Source organism: Phascolarctos cinereus, unplaced genomic scaffold, assembly GCF_003287225.1.
Source record: "Phascolarctos cinereus isolate Bilbo 61053 unplaced genomic scaffold, phaCin_HiC Scaffold_1;HRSCAF=81, whole genome shotgun sequence".
NCBI classification, from domain to species: domain Eukaryota; kingdom Metazoa; phylum Chordata; class Mammalia; order Diprotodontia; family Phascolarctidae; genus Phascolarctos; species Phascolarctos cinereus.
In genome coordinates, this window is record NW_027555514.1 from 265,911,306 (window position 1) to 265,928,922 (window position 17,617).

General features: G+C 40.6%; 1 protein-coding gene across 1 annotated transcript in view; it reads left to right on the forward strand.

The window, feature by feature from the left end:
• Positions 1–17,617, forward strand: part of CFAP54 (cilia and flagella associated protein 54) — a 288,300-nt gene that overhangs the window by 229,039 nt on the left and 41,644 nt on the right. The window contains exons 59-64 of the mRNA XM_078150421.1: positions 1,221–1,323; positions 3,017–3,086; positions 6,287–6,385; positions 6,938–7,079; positions 9,371–9,574; positions 11,553–11,764. Of these exons, the coding sequence (XP_078006547.1) occupies positions 1,221–1,323; positions 3,017–3,086; positions 6,287–6,385; positions 6,938–7,079; positions 9,371–9,574; positions 11,553–11,764 (830 nt within the window). The remainder of the gene's footprint in view (positions 1–1,220; positions 1,324–3,016; positions 3,087–6,286; positions 6,386–6,937; positions 7,080–9,370; positions 9,575–11,552; positions 11,765–17,617) is intronic.

Here is a 17,617-nt window from a genome sequence, read left to right on the forward strand (position 1 = left end):
TGCATTATAGAATTCCATCACATTAATGTAACCCATTTATTTAACTGTTCCCTCTGTTATTAGATACTTTGATTGCTTTCAGGTAGTTTTTTTTTTCCAATTACATATAATGGTGCCATAAAAATTTTTTGATTGATAACTTTTTAAATGCTTGATTGTTGTCAGAAAATATTGCCCCAAATAGAATGATTGGTTTGAGGGATGTATTTATTTTCGTAGTTTTTACTATATACTGCCAGACTGTTCTCTAAAAAGACGCTGTAGCTTTATAATTCCACCAGCAACGAGTGAGTGTACCAGTTTCTCTATAACCTTGAAAGTGTTGAGTTTTTATTTTTCACCAATTTGGTGGGCATGAGGTTGCTTTGATTATTAGTGAGACACTACTTTTTTTCTAGTGATCATCAACAATTTATGTTTCCTCTTTTAATGATTGTTCATCTCCTTTAGCCGTTTATGTAACATGAACCAGGAGTTTTCATTACGATTTTTAAAACATTTCCTTTTATGTTTAGGTTCAAGGTTTTTTTTTTTGTTTCTTTGTTTGTCATATTTCCATGACTGGCTTTTATGGCAATATTCTGATCCTTATGTGTTCATTTTTCTTGCCTTTCTCTGAAGTCTTGGTGCTGCACCATCACGAGTGATGCCTTTGAAAAGATCAAGGGAACAAACTTAGTTCTAAGCCAAGCAGTGAACTCTCCCAGGAGACCTGGGAAGGGCCACATGAAGGGACTGAAGTGTTTCCATTGATTGGATGATGTTACCAAGGACTGCTTTTTAATTTATTTTGCTCTATTTTGGTCTACATTTTTTACCCTGTTAAACAAGGTAGACACTAAAGAAGCCATAGTTAGGGAAAGGAGAAATAGAAGGGGAGGAGAGAAACAAAGCATGAATGTAGGAAGAGCGGTGAGGGGGTGAGGATAACAATTGTGGAAAAGACTTGGGAACAAAAGAGATACACTGGAATAGTTGATTAATTGTTCAGTGGCCTCTGTCCATCTGATGGCTCGGAAGCAAACAGACTTCCTCATCAGGCAACAGTTGTTGTGACCTTGAATTTTTCTGAGAACGCTGTAAGTAGTCCTTCCCTACCATGAGCCTTTTTGCCAAGAGAAAGATCAGAAAGAGCATTTGGTTTTCTAATTTCCCAACATGAGATGTTAGGGGCCCAAATGAAGCTTTAATGCCTACTTTCCCCCTTTCTTATCTTTCAGGCAAATTAGAACGTCAAACATTTACTGAAGATGAGACAACACAGATAGCTAATGATCTTTTTGATGCTATAAAAACAAGTCTGAAAAATGATCAAAATATAAGGTAAAAAAAATCAACATATCTTTCCATTGTAGCAGTTTGTATGTTTGGCCTTTTGCCTTGCCCTTCTTTGGGGAGAACTAGACTATTCAAGTCAGAAATGGTTGTGCAACCTCTTCATGTCAGCTCTGGGTCACTAGCATATATCTTCTTTAGTAACTCAAGGAATTTCTGGTTAACAAGTGTGCTCATTTGGTTGTCAACCACAAATTTCAGCTCTGCTCTAGGACTTAGCTCATGAGGATGGCCTGTGATGATGCCCTTCCCAACAGGGACTCAACGATTATTACACTAGAGGACAAACAGTGTTATTAAACTCTTGAGGCCACTTGGTAGACTCTACTTTGCAGTACAGGTGCATACATCTCCTAGGCCATGTCTTAGACCTGAGGTAAACTGTCCTGTCCCAAGAGCTGTCCCTGTGGTGCAAGTACTGAAGAAGAATAGGCCTAGAAGAGTTTCCTAGAAGATCTAGTCTGGGTCAGGACTAGAACCCAACTAAGCTGGAAGGGGTAAAAGAGATCCTGGCATCACCTGGTCTCCTTGAAAGCCTAGTATCAGCCTGCACAACCTCCCCATGGTTATTTTTAATTTTTTTTTAATGTTCTACACTATCACGAAAAGGCTCACTTGGTTCTATATATGGGGTAAGAGGGTACCCTGGCTCCAAGGTTTACCAGCATATATTTAGTTGCAATAGAATAGAGGTACTTGATCTGGGGTTCACAGATCCTCTAGATCTTATGGGGTTTGTGAACTTGGAGGACAAAAAAAATAGGTCTTGATTTTCACTAATCTGTAGCTGAAATTTAGCATTTTTTTCAATTATAAATTAAAAAAAAATTCTGAGGGTTCCATATGCTTCACCAAGGTACCAAAAGGGTCCATGACACAAAAAGAGCTGAAACCCCCCAGCACGAGAAGGTTATAGCACTTTTCTAAAGCATTGTCATTTTAGGTGTCAGAGAACCAATGGTAGCAGCCATGACCCCTGGGGAAAAAAGAGGGGAAGAGGGCTGGGGGAAGAAGTGCAGTACAGATGATCTGATGTCACCAGCTCCCTCTCTTCATGAAGTGATTGGCTACAAAAGCACTCGCTATGCAGCAGGTGCTGTGCTAAGTGCTGGGGAACCAAAGAAGTACAACAAAACATGTCCTGCCCTCAAGGAGCTCACAGTCTTTCTGGGAGAAAGCATGCAAGCAGCTGTGTGCAAATAGGGGCCAGGTGACGCCATAGTGCACAGAGCACTGGGTCTGGAGTCAGGAAGATTCATCTTAGTGAGTTCAAATCCAGCCTCAGACACTTACTAGCTGTGTCTCCCTGGGAAAGTCACTTATCCCTGTTTGCCTCAGTTTCCTCACCTGTAAAATGAGCCGGAGAAGGAAATGGCAAACCACCCCAGTACCTTTGCCAAGAAGACCTCAAGTGGGGTCACAGAGAGTTGGACACGCCTGAAACTACTGGACAACAGTAATGTACAAATAAGATCTTTACAGAGTAAATTGGAAGTCGTGAACAGAGGGGAAGTTCTGGAATTAGGAGGATCAGGAAAGGCTTTCTGTAGAAGTTGGGATTTTAGCTGGGATTTGAAGAAAATCAGGGAAGTCAGGAGGCAGAGATGAGGCGGCAGCAGAAGGGATTGCATGATAATGAATTGTTAAACTACTCTGAAATTCTACAACTTTTTTTTTTTAGGTTGATAAGGAAATCCTACCTGGAAATAGCCCTATTATATTTACATATGGAGAATCTTAAGAAATGTCAGGTAATTTCATTACTTTATGAGCTGCTTTGGGGTTTGTTGTATTTATATACAATGTGGGCATCAAGTAACGAAGATGATTTTCACCCATGGCTTGTGGAAATAGTTGCTTTTCTAAGCTTCTGTAATCATGGTCCCAGGAGCACAGAGTGACTTAGATGCATGGTGATGCAAATATTTAGGATGACTTGTTTTTTCACCACTTATAGACCCCTGAAGGATTGGGTGCCTAGCTATACTAAGCCCTACTCAATCTTGCTGATTTTTGCAGGGATCCATCCATCTACTTAAAACTGCTCCACTATACCAGGGAAGGGAAGGGAACCAGTGTTTATTAAGCACCTACTATGTGCCAGCCACTGTGCTAAGTGCATTATTTGATCCTTGTAACAACCCCAAGAGGCAGGTGCTATTTTTATCCCCGCTTTATAGCTGAATAAACTGAGTCAGACAAATGTTAGGGGACTTGTCCAGGGTTACACAACCAGACTCAGGCCTACCTGCCATGAGCGACTGAATTAGAAAATAAAAGATCTTATTCAAATCTTGGTGGTTCTTACACATGTTTCATCATCTTTCTGGACTTTTTTTTATATGTTGACTTTATTCAACCTTCTGAAACTGTCGGGCATTTATTGAATTCAGGGATTTATTGAATTCGCCTCATATGAGGTACCAAACCAAACAAAGAAACAGAAAAGAAAACAAAAAACTCCATAAAGTAGTTGCCATAGAGATTGTTCTATGGAATGTCTACCTATATGTATATGTATGTACATTTTTATGTGTGTATGAATATATGCCCTTATGTATAAGTAGGTGCTCAAAAAATTGTATTGGATTGTATAAGTCCTATCACAGAAGTAAGGAGCTGAAAGGAGCTGAATTCAGGCAGCCCCTTTATTTTTAGATACACCTGTATTTATAGCAGGATAAAAAAAAATTAAATTGCTCCTTTTCGTAGATACAGGAAGAAGACAGTGGGTGAATGCCCAGCTAATATTGGAAAGAGGCCTGCAACTTGTTATTTTAAAGCTTGTTATCCTTCCCTGAGTCTGGAGCATTCCACCTGAACTTTGACTTACTACCCTCACCCCTTGCCCCCAGACAACCTACAAATGACCACATTTTCCAAACACTCTGCATAGCTCTGAGTTGAGAGAGGTCCTTGGCTTTTCCCCATCCTTCCTTTAGCATGTGTACAGCTAGATCCAATGAGTGTAAATAATGAATCCCTGGCTGGCACCAGTTGCCATAATTTACAGGCAATCACTTCAGGGGATTCATTATTTGTACCCTCTGAGACCTCGCTGTGTTCTGGTGAGGGCATACAGACAACGAGATACCAGACAGGGCTGTAGATTCAGTTTGAACAGATCCCACTTGAAGAAATGGATCTTAGGAAATTCGGTTTTCTCTTCTCTAGAAATCTTAACACACCCAACTCCTAATTCTTAACATTAGCTGGGAGCAGAAATTGTAAGGACATGGATCTGATCTGTCTTGATTTTGCCAATTGTAGGGTAGCAGACCCTCCAAGAGAGATACCAAGGTAGACAGAAGGGCAATCCATGCCAGTGTGGGAATATATATGTAGATGTATTAGGGTTTATTAGGTTAATTGGGGGAGTGTACTCAGGGGGCCAGGCAGGAGGACTGAATCGTAGGTCTCCATCCCACCCTTAGACCAAGTTAGATATAGCTAGATAGACAGATAAATATCAATACTGATAGATAGACAGACAGATAGATATCAATACAGATAGATACACAAATATTGATATGGACAGACAGATAGATATTGATCCAGATAGATAGACGTATAGATAGATACAGATGCAGATATATAAATAGAACAAAGAAGGCACAGTGCCTGGGATGACTCCAGGTCATGTGCACCCATCCCATGGGATAGTTAGAGCTTCTTTCGATGTTTACATTCATTCAAGGTAGCTTACATTAACTGTGGAGTCATAGATCATATTCTCACATTTCCACCATATAGAAATGGTTAAATTAAATATTCAATTAATTTAAAAAACACATATAAATCTCATTTTAGTCATACATTTACACTTGTTTCTCATATCAATTATTACTAATAATAACTAATATTTATATAGCAGCCTGTGGTTTGCAAAATATTTTGTGTGTATACATTATTTCATATGACCAATCAGTTGAATTGTCCAATTTGAGTTTTTATCTACTTCCCCTGCCTCTTTTTAGCATTTATACTAAAGATCTATGAATTGATCAAAAGTGGGGAGCTAGGGGGCACCATAGTGCATAGAGCGCCAGGCCTGGAGTCAGGAAGACTCTTCTACCTGAGTTCAAATCTGGCCTCGGACACTCACTAGCTGTGTGACCCTGGGCAAGTCACTTAACCCTGTTTGCCTCAGTTTCCTCATCTGTAAAATGAACTGGAGAAAGAAATGGCAAACCATGCCAGTATCTTTGCCAAGAAAACCCCAAGTGGGATCACAAAGAATCACACACAATTGAAAGGACCACTACAACAAGCAATGAAAAGGTGAGGTAGGGGGCCCAGGTGACCCAGTACTGAATAGTCAACATAGCACATTTGAGATGGGGGCAATTACTGGGTAGTATTTTTCTCAGTCATCTTTTAAATCTAAAAAAACCAAACCCAACAACTTTTAAAATTGATCCAGTTTCAGTATGAGTACTTATGAAATGCCACTTCCATCCTCACAACTGTAGCACCGTGCTACCATCTGGTAGACTGTGGAGTAAGGACGCTGTGCTGGAAAGCAGTCCTGCCCTCCAGAAGCCGACATTCTCCTGGAATGTTCTAGATGTGTTGCAGAATATGTTGTCATTCTTTTTAATGTCTGTCCTTTGAAATTTCCTACCTTCTGGAAGAGAGAAATCTCCATCTGAAAAATCAATGAAAATGCTCCTCTACTCTTCTTTTTAAAACCATTCCAGGAAAATCTGTGGTATAGTTGCCCCTTTAAACATTTTCCCAAATGAAAACTCATACAAAGGACCACGTACCAGTGGGCCTCAGGACAGTGCTGTTTTCTCACATTTTCCCATTTAACATGCTCCCAGCCCAGAATCTGCAAATCTTTAGCTGGCTTGACTAGAGGAGACCATCCTTAAGAGACAAGAAGCCTAGGACTTTTCAATGGCCAACTTCCTATCTTCACCAGAGACATTTTGGCCATTTTTTTTAGGCTTCTTCCCAAATCCAAAGCCCGTCAAAGGAGTCCACAGAAGAGAAGGGTGGTCTGTACCTGACACTGTCCTGGATGGCAATCCGAGCTGCTACACAGGTGGGTGGCGCAGGCTTTAATCTTCCTCTGTAACCTCAGATCTATAGTCGGCTCCTACCAGCTGCCAAAGAAACACAGTGCAGCTAGTTAGTTACACGAGAGAAAGCTGAAGTCAGACTCCCTGGGATTTCTGCTGGTCTGATGTTCTCCCGAACAGTTGAAAATGGACCCCGTCTGAGCAGTGCCTTTAATCAAAGCTCACCAGGCCTCACTCTGTGCTCCAGCCTTTATTTAATGAAAATATCAGGAGATGTTTGTGTGTGGATGTTGGATAGGAGGGCAAATATCAATCACATACAGAGGAAATGATTTGTGCATTCATTAAATTGTCAACAACAATGACTGATTTGACCATGGCTTGAATTTGGGCGGGGGGAAGGGGGTCAAAGCAGGCTTTCTAGGTTGTCCTTATTTTTTTCCCTTTAGAACACGATGCATACATAGAGTTTTGTTTTGTGATTCCCCTTTTCACAGATGGTTTACTTGCCTATGTTTATAAAAATGTGCTGTGCATAAATATAGAATGGATTCTAAGGGATTTGTTAATTATAGGTCAGTAAAGCAGCAAAAGAAGCTCAGAAGCTACTTGGACGAAAGAATATTTTGATGGAGAAAATTAAAATGGTCCTCTTGCAGAATATCCCAGAATTTGCTGTTGTGGACCTCACTTCTACATATATAGATTATTTGACTGGTATGCTCATTTGTCAAATCAGTTTCCTGTATAAGGCTGGGATATGTAACCATGTATCAGGGATTTGATTATACTTTAAAAAAATTAAATCTGTAATGGCCTAGAGCTGGGGTTCTTAACCTTTTTTGGGGGGGTCATAAACCCCTCTTTAGCAATCTAGTGGAGCCTCTGAACCATTTCTCAGAATAATTTTTAAATGCATAAAATAAAATATACAGGATTACAAAGGAAACCAATTATAGTGAAATATCATTATTAAAGCATTAACAAAACAAGTTCATGGACCCCAGGTTAAGAATTTCTGTTCTAAACTCAGGCTGAATCAGCATTTCAGGCTCTCATTGAGGGATCCTTACTCTTTTTTTATGTACTGAATGAACCCCTCTGACAGTGTTTGGTAAAATCTTTGGACTCCTTCTCAGATTCATGTTTTTAAGTGCGTAAGGTGAAATATGTAGGATTACAAAGAAATCAATTATATTGAAACAGTAAATTATTAAAGAAACAAATTTGTGATGTGACAATATATATGCTTTTTTTCTTATCACATTGAATAATGAGAAAATATGTTTAAGGTATAGGCAAATTAAAGAGTCCAATAACTACAGTAATTTCTAAGTAGTGAGCAGTTTAAACAATATTTTGACACATCTTCAACAGATGTAACATAGCATGAAAATATCTGTGGTTTCTCTTGGTGACAAAACCACAGGTCTTGCTAATACGGCCATGCTTCCTTGCCTACATTTATCATGGAAAGAAATGCTAAATTTCAGTTAGAGGCTAGGGAAGAATATGGTTGTCATATTTTCCCCACACAAGTTCACAGGCCTCCTGAAATCTAAGAGCCTCTGGCCTAAGGGGACTTGGAAAGGCAGAACACAGAACTTGGTCATAAGAATCAGTGGATTCTGTTTCCTACATTCATGCTGTTGAAAACTACATGGAATAGCTCTCATCTTTCCACATACCACTTGTCTAATACTTGATGACCACCATCTTGTCCTTCCTAAATCTAGGCTTTAAATTCCCAATTCCTTCTACGGTATCTTAGCTAACATTGTATTTCCAGATCCCTTGCCTTATCGATATTAACCAATTTGTCAGTGGCCATCATAACGCCCTGTATTCTAAATGTTAGGCCATCAAAAAGTACCGTGGGACTATCACCTTACTCACTGGGGACATGAATTCAGTGAAACACATTAGCAGAAAAGAAAGGTCAGGAGACTAGCTTTTTATTCAGAGCAATCCACATATGGAGAGGTGGAAGGAGGGGTCCAGCGAGTCATGTATAAATAAGCAATTGCAAAAGGATGATTTGTGCAGGAGTAAAGAATCCAAACAAGCCTAGTGATAACCTCCTTCCTGCGTGAGATATGCCAGAAAGCTTTAGCTGGTTCCCTAAGTTGGAGCTATAAACACAGCCGTGAGGACACAGTGATTCAGGTATATTGGACCACCTTCCAGTTCGGTTCAATAAATGCAGAGATGGATTTTTAACACTTTAGGGACCTGTGATTTTGTGGGGTCTCCCTTCTGCCAATGCAGATCTCAACCTTTCTGTGTCAGAGTAAACAGTCTTTTTGGAAAAAAAATACTCATCAACAAACACAGACATTTCAATATGCAAAACAAAGAACAATTTTCAATGCCAAAAACAGTCATAGAAAGAACAACTCTGAAAAACTTCAAAGTCAGCAATCCTGGTAAACAATTATAGCCAAACCATGTACACCCTGCAGCTAGCCTGGTAATGAGCCTCCTTGTACTCATGCACTGTTGAATTGGCACAAAGCTTTTCCATCATATTGTAAATTTTTTCAGGAGTAAAGAATCCTTGCAACCCTGACAGTAACGCCCTGACTTCTTTAAATAGGCCAGAAAGTTTCAGCCAGTTCCCTAAGTTACATCTTGTCTACCCAGCCCTGAAAGCCACAGCAACCCAGCCATAGTGGGCCGCCTTTCAGTCCCTTTAGATGTAAGCCTTTCTGGTGTGCAATTCATTTTTATAGCTCGATGTTCCTTACCATTTGAACTTCCAGTTAGTAAAATGATCATAATTTTCTTTAAATAGTGGTAAGTAAAATGATAATAGGTTTTCCTTACCCCCATGATTGAAGCTGCCACCAAAGAATATAAGCATCTTTTGGGATGAAATAAATGAGTTCTGGAAGTTATTTTTAATAAAAACAAAGTTGCACTAGAACTTTTATCTATCTATCTATCAATCTATCAATCTATCTATTTATTTATTTGTTTGTTTGTTTGTTTGTTTGTTTATTTGTTAGCTAGCTATAAAGCTGTCTTCAAGTCCCCCTTTTCCTCTCTAAGCCAATCTGACAACATCCCGGACAATTCAAGTTTGGAACAAGATCTCAAAACCACTGATAATGAAGAAAGCGAAGAGCGGAATGAGCCAGATATCTCCTGGGTCCATCTGGTCTATTACTATACTCAACTGTTAAGAATTAACAACATGAACACCGTGCTTGGTGAGCTATGGGGGCAGGGCAGTGGTTTCCTCAGAACTCTTCTTGATTCTCCGTCTTAGCTTACCCCTCACCCATAGCAACAAGAACAACAATAACAGAAAGCACGTATGAAACCTCACAGCACTTTTTCCTCATCTGACCCTTACTAGAACCCTGGGAGTTAGGTGTTATTATCATGCCCATTTTGTAGATGAGGGAACTGAGGATAAGAAAGATTCAGTGAGATGCCCAGAGTCACACAGCTAGTGAGTGTCAGAGGCAAGATTTGGACCTGGGTCTTCTGGGCTCCTAACCCAACAGTCTTTCCATTGGGACACCTAGCTGCCTACTAGCAAGTCCCTCTGGCGAAACAAAGAAACCTATGATTTAATTTGGGTGGGGGACTCCCATTGTGGAACTTCTCTTCACCAGATTTCATACTGTGACATATAAAAAGTTCAAGAGACATAATTTCTGGGTAATTAATCATTTTATTAATTATGCTAGCAGATGATTAATAAAAGGGTCATTTGGCTGTCTCTCCTAAACCAAAGACCCCTCACAGAACCCACTCAATGCTTACCTGCCCTTGGAAGAGTGAGTGTTCCTGAGGGGGGAAATCAACTCTGATTGGTTAACAAGTAATGAGAGAATGAATATTATAATGAGAGCAGGCTTATTCTAATGAGTGTCTGGGGGATGTGACTGATCACTCAGTATTAGTCAAAGAGACTTAGCTTGACCAATGTCACTCCATCTAGGATAATCTAGACAAAACTCAATGGGCCTGAATCTACCAATTTACCTAAATTAGAATTTCTTTACTTTTTGATCACATCCAAGTTTTCCATCTCATTATCAGCCCTGTACTTCAAAGGCTGCCTGAATAACCTATAGGGGCTGATTTCTGAATGAGGCTATAGAAAAGGGGAAAACTTTAGTCCTCATTCAATAATAGGTTATTAATATAAGAAAGAAATGGTCATTTCTTTCAAGATCAACAATTTTTCTGTAACTTGTGGTCTTAGAGGATTGTGATGGGCACCTAGTGATTAAGTGACCTATTCATGTACACGGAGTTAGTGTTTGTCAGACAGAAGAAGGATTTTACCTCAGATTGGCCAAGGCCAGACTTCTGTCTACTACTCTATTTGCCTCTAGATTATTACAGTGCAAATATAAGGATGTAATGTGTTCTAATTTAATTTATACCCAGCACCTTGTTAAAACTTCATGCCCACTCAGCCTTGTAAAGCAACAGAAATACATACTAGTAGATGTGATATTTTCCTCTAATGTCACCCATTTCTTTTAAATTAATATTCCTTAAGTAGCATCTAGAAATGATCATCTTAGAAATTATCTTGACTGATTTACATTTGCCTGTTTCCCAAATCTTATAAGAGGATGCACCCGTCACTCTTGCCCATAAATCAGTGCTGAGGTTTAGGCATCAAGGGGCTGATGATCAGGGTTAGGAACTCGGATTAGGAGCAGCCACCCCAGTCCAAGAGCCAGCGATGGGATAGATAAGCAAGCCAGAGAGGCAAAGCCAGACACCAAGAAGGAGAGCCATGTCTCTAGGAGGCCAGCAGCAAGCGATATGTCTGGGAACCAGCAACATACAACAAGTGAAGGGCTAATGTGTCAGGACAGTCTCAGACAAGGAGTTGCTAGCTTTCAATGTACAAGGGAACGGCGAGTTGAGAAACACCCATGGATGAAGAGGGCTGAAAGCAGTTTAATGATCTACCTCCTGACTTTTCTACTGTTCCTGCTTGGCAGGAGATAATTCTGTTAGATCTGATGCAGGCCCTGTTGCCAGGGCTGATCGAACTACCCTAAAGTAGGTGGAATGGGAGCGGAGTGTTAACAGTAGCTGTTGGGAAGGAAATTTTCCTGCTGGGTTAAGTTTAGCAATCTAGATGCCCTCCTTTACGTGGCCATTCCGTTAGCGAATGCATTGCCTAATTAAAGTCTTTTTTTTCCTTTTTTTAAGCTTCTCCAAAGCCAATTTTCTTAGCAGATGAGATATTCCACACTTCCGTTTTCAATGAAGATCTGATTTTACGTCACAAAGAATTGCACAGTTTCCTCAAAAAATTCTTACATGTTTTTACGTCAACCTGTATTGAACCATTTCCAAAAGACCTTCCTCTTGGGATAGAAAAATCATTCGATGAAAAATTCCCATGTAGGGACTCACTTAAGGTACCAATTGTTTAAAAAATGATCTTTGTGTTCCTGAAGAGAACCGGGAAAACTCTAGCAGGTGTCAGGAGGCCTTGTTATTCATTTCTGAGAAGTATTGAGGTCTACCTTGAAAGTCTTGGGTACCCTCTTCCCCCTCCCTTTTCTAGCTTCTTTCCATGTGTGGTCTCCCTGATTAGATTGCAAACTCCTTGAAAGCAGGGGCTGTCTTTTGCCTTTCTTTGTATCTCTAGTACTTAGCACAGTGCCTGGCACATATTAGTTAAGTATTTATTGACTGACTGACTCTATTGTGTCCTAGACCACTAGAGTGAAAGTTAGGAAAACTGGCTTAACACCATGACCCTGGTCCTGTCCCTGAGTTTCTGAATCTGTGATAATTATGCCTCCCCTTCTACTTGAACAAGCAAGACCATAGACTCAACTCCAGTGCTAGAAAGAGCTTCAGAGGTCATCTGATCCAAACCCTATCACTTTACAGATGAGGAAACCAAGGGCCAGTAGCCTTAAGTGGTTTGCCCAAGGTCACACAGTTGTATTAGAGGTGGGGTTTTAATCCAAGACCTTTGACTCCAGAAGTGTCCTCGAGCCATGTGTTGAAGGGAATTGTTGAGGTTGTTAAGTAAAACCATGTGGTCATAGATGATAGATTTACAGCTTGAAGGAACGTCCCAGGCCATCTGGCCAAAGCACCTCATGTTGCAGAGATGAGGAAGTTCAGGCCCAATGAGGTTGTTGAGTTGGCCAAGGTCATGTGGGGAGTAAGTATTGAAGCCAGGGCTTCTGGATGATAGATCTTCTTTTCTATCTCCTTTTGATGGGCATAAAGAGCTTGGGATTGTATTTGTTAGAACACTGGGAAGGAAGGCTCTAGGTAAGTCACATCCCCTTGGGCTGAGCTGCCTTCCCTGCCTTCCCCTACCCTTTTACAACCTGACTCCAGTTGTCTTACTCCGTGTCCTTCAAGTACTCTATGGTCCTGCAACACCGGCCTTCTTGGGGCTCCTCACACAAGACCCTCCACCTCCCAACTCGAGGCCACAGGTTCCCCACCTCTGACCTAGAGCAAGTCCCTTAAACTCCGTGGGCCTCAGTTTCTTTATCTGTATAAGAAGGGAATTGGATTAAATGACCTCCAAGGTCCCTTCCAGCTCTTGTGATTTCTGAATTCCATGAACTCCAAGTTAATATTGCATGTCTCCCAAACCAACAAAACTACAATCCAGACCTTTCCCACTGCCCAAAAAGAAGAAAATCCAAAAAGTGAAGAAAGGAAGAATGCTGTATCTTTGGAGCTTTTCCCACAGAAAGGTTAAAGGGAATGATTAGACAAAATAAAGTCACTGAAAACTTTGTAGAAAGAAGTTATTTTAAAGGACCTCTAGTAAGGTCTCTGAATAGGCAGCAGAGGAGCAGTGCTTGAAGATGTAGCCGCATCACCTATTTATAAACATTTCTCCTATGCGCCTGCCTCCTGCCAGTTACTAAGTATGTGATGTTCTCATAGAATATGAAATCTTGTTCTATCGATATTATATTCAGCATGTATTTTTCTGAAAATTTAAAATCTCTCATTGGCTCCAAGGAGTTTTTTAGATTTTGGACCTAATGCCTATTAGACAGACTGTAAGTTCCATTAAGGCAGGGACAGGACTTTATCTAAATTTTGTAGCTCCCCCAGTACCTACTACAGTGCTCTGCACAATTCAATAAATGTTTGTTCATTTTATATAGATCTACATATGACAGCTAGAATGCTTTTCTCCCCTCAAACAGCTATATAATATAGTGCTGTGCTGAGCCTAGAGTCAGGAAGACCTGAGTTCAAATCCAGCCTCAGACACTTACTAGCTGTGTGACCCTGGGCAAGACACTTAACCTCTGCCTCTGTGTCTTCAACTCCTAAAATGGGTATAAAAATAGTACCTACCTCCCAGGGGCTGTTGTGAAGATCAAAGGAGATAATATTTGTAAAGCGCTTAGCATAGTACCTAGCACACAGTAGTGCTATTTAAGAAATACTTTTCCTTTCCTTCCTTCCTTCCTTCCTTCCTTCCTTCCTTCCTTCCTTCCTTCCTTCCTTCCTTCCTTCCTTCCTTCCTTCCTTTCTTCCTTCCTCTTTCCTTCCTTTCTTCCTCTTTCCTTCCTTCCTTTCTTCTTTCCCTCCTTCCTTCCTTTCTTCCTTCCATCCATCCCAGGAAAAGCATGGTTTTTAAATGTTGCTAACTCTGCCATCCATTTAAAAACTATTCTTTAGTAAATGGAGTAGATTGTCAATATGAAGTTGAGGGATTTTTTAAATCATTCATTCATTCAACAAATATTAAGCAATTTGTATGTGTCAGGCACTGTTTTGGGCCCTGGGGGTACAAAGACAAAACAAAACCAACCCCCACCCCCCAAATTCCAACTTCTATAAGAAGCTTTTCTTTGTCTGCCTTAATGCTAGTTCCTTCCCTCTGAGATTCTGTCCAATTTATCTTGTATGTGTTTTGTTCATTTGTCCATTGTTATTTTCATTGTTTCTACTCCAGTTAGAATGTGAGCTTCTTGAAGACAGGGGACTGTTTTTGCCTTTTTTGTGTACCTGCTTTGCTTTAACACAGTGATTGGTTGATTGAAATCAGTCCCTGCCCTCATTGAGCATTCTACAGAGGGAAAACAACATATGCATGAATAATAGAAAATAGATAAAATTTGTTTTGGGAGAGTATGGTACTAGCACCTGAGGGGATTCAGGGTTGGCTCCATGTACGAAGTAGCCCTTGAGCTGAGCTTTGAAGGAAACTAGGTGTTTTATGAGAGGAAACAGAGGAGGGAATAGAAGGGCACAGAGATACCAAAAATTGCCAGCATTTATATATCCAGTTAAGATTTGTAAACTTCCTTATACATTATCTTGTTTGATCCTCACACCAAGCAGTGCAGTTGGTACTGTAGTGGGAATTTTAGATTTTAAATTTCTTTTTGTTAATTTATATTATTTGTGGCTTAGGATCCTTCTTTCTGCAGCTTCTGGCTAACTGAAAGCCTGTCTTCTGTTAATATTAACCTTACCTGACCAAAATCTGTCTCTGAGAGGCAAACAGGGACACACCCTGTAAGTGTTTGAGGTCAGATTTGAACTCAGGAAGATAAGTTTTCCTAACTCCAGTCCTCGCATTCCCATAACAGTGCTATTATTATCCCCATTTCACAGATGGGGAAGCAAGAGAGGTCAAGTGACTTGACAGAGCTAGTGAGGGTCTGAGACAGGAGCTCAGGCCATCCTGACCCCCCAGTTCAAGCTTCTGTCCTCTGTACTGCCTTGATGCCCTGTGATGGGAGATGGAATCCTCACTATGGGACAATTTAAGGAATGTTAAGAATTCATCCGAAAGATCCATTCTCCTGAGCATATGTGTCAAAGTTGGGAAATTTCTCCAAACCTTTCAAATCCTGCTCTGAAAGTTGCTGCGCTGGAATATTTCGGAGTGGAGGACAACGTATCATTACCCAGTTCCTAAGGATGAGGCACCAAATGTGCAACCTTGAATAAACTGTAAATATCTGTGACAATTATAACAGCAGTAGTGTATCAAAGAGTTGTTTCACTCTGTTTGCTCTTCTTCTGATATAATTAGTATAACACTCTCCTAGGATAATCAGCTTGGGAGATCACTGTCATATGCATGACAGGTGCAAGCCGAGTAATCATGTGTTAGTTTCACTGGTGTAGACAGCTAACAAGCAGAAAGCTTTTTGGATTTTTTTTTTCATCAACTCTAAGCTTCGTTGATTTTTGTAATAACATTTATTTTTGAGGCTTTAATCACTCAGCAAGCTATTTCAATCAAACCCTTTCTGTAATTGGATACTTAAACCTGCTCCCCCCACCCCCCACCCCCCGGCACAAAGCAGTAATGACTTTCTCCAAAAAGAACATTGTTTTGTGTTCACCAGCTCCCACCATCTCTGTGTGTCTGCATATTTTTGAGTCTATTGAAGCTTTATGATGGAGAAACAAAGGTGCCAAACAAACGACATTAACAGTTCCAGAAGAGGATGTAATTAAAATCCAGTAGGCTGCTGAAGTATTCATGCCTAGATTTCACAGCCCTCTAGTGACAGTTCCTGGGGAGGGGGAGGTGGAGATTGGAGAGAATTAGGGTTAAAGTTAGATAAGGGCTAATAAATGCAAACCACATACTCTCTCTATTGTGTTGATTGTGGGCTAGGGCAGGTTGACTTTCAAAGACTAAAAAAGCCTATTAAAAGTAACTGCAAGGTAGCCCATTAATTAGCACTACATTAAACTCATTAGTCACAATAGCTTGCACTTACATAGGTTTATGAAGCACTTTACATAAGTTAACTTCTTTGCTCTCAATAGTCAGTCCATAAACTTTTGCCTGCTATGTGCCAAGCACTGTGTTAAGGGGTAGGGCTATTGGGCAGGTAGGTGGCGCTGCAGTGGATTTAGTGGTGGGCCTGGAATTAGGAGGACCTGAGTTCAAATCTGACCTCAGACACTTACTAGCTGTGTGACCCTGGGCAAGTCACTTAACCTCAATTGCCTCCAAAAATTAATTAAAAAAAAAAAGAACAAGGCAGTTGTAGCCCTTAAGGAGCTGACAGTCTAATGGAGGAAACAAAATTCAAACAACACACAAACAAGCCATACATAGGATCAATTGTTGATAATCAACAGGGGGAAGGCACAAGTACTGGAGATTGGGAAAGGCTGCTGGTAGAAGGTAGGATTTTAGCTGGAACTTGAAGGAAGCCATTATTACCCCCATTTTACAGATGAGGAAACTGAGACACTGCAGGTGGAGTGACTTAGCCAGCGTCAACACAAGTAGTAAGTATTTGCAGTAGAATCTGAACTCAGAGATCTTCCTGATTCCAAGTTATATTTTGTTATTTTCAATTTAATGGAAAACTGTGGGTCTGGATTGCTTTTGAATCCTCTGACAATTCATTGTTACACTTCCGGGCTAACAACCGTTTTGTATGTGGGCTCGAGGTTTGACTGTTGTTGTCTTTCAAACTTCTCTGGACATTTGATGAGTATCTCAACAGAGTTAGTGGATTCATTGTGGGCCAGCTGTAGAGAAATGAGCTCTTCTCCTGGATCGCAATTGATATGGGATCCTTTTGCCTGCTGGCTCAGGAGTGAGTTGCCTGGGACCAAGTCACCTTGATTTGCAAACTTGTTTAGGGGCCATTTAAGAGTTTAATCTTCTTCACTGTACTCCTGGGTCCCACTTGTATCTTTCTGCTGCTTAGTTAGGCAAAGGTCTTGGATTTTACAGTCTCTTTTTCCCGACAGTTCCTTAAGATCTATTTTTGACACATTTCCACATTCAATACGGTAGCTCTCCATCAAAGCATTTTTCATCTCACAGGCGGACAACTTGAAAGGTCAGCATCTATTTCCATTTTTCATTTGAGGCCTCACACTGACAGTGTTGCCTGTATCTTTTTCCTGAATAGGCAGTGGAATAATGTGAGGGATAACAGAACCACACCAGGAGTGCCCACCTGAAGCTCCTTCTCAGGCTGGACACTTAACCCTGAGATGCATCAGTTTCAGTGGATTTGAAAAATGCTACTTACAAATACTCTCCTTTCCCCCTCCCACCCCCAACAAGGAGTTAATTCCACAAAGCCCTCTGAACATCATTGAGGAAGATCTTTACAAAAAAATGAAGGGTATTGTTGGAGGTTATTGCAGGCCCTGTGATCACCCTGTTTCTCTGGGCCTGATATTTAACACTATGTGGTGCCCTCGTAGTTCTCAGAGAACCCAGTGAATTGTTTATGGCAATGCCAATTTGACCCCACACATTTGTGTTTCTCCAGCAATAC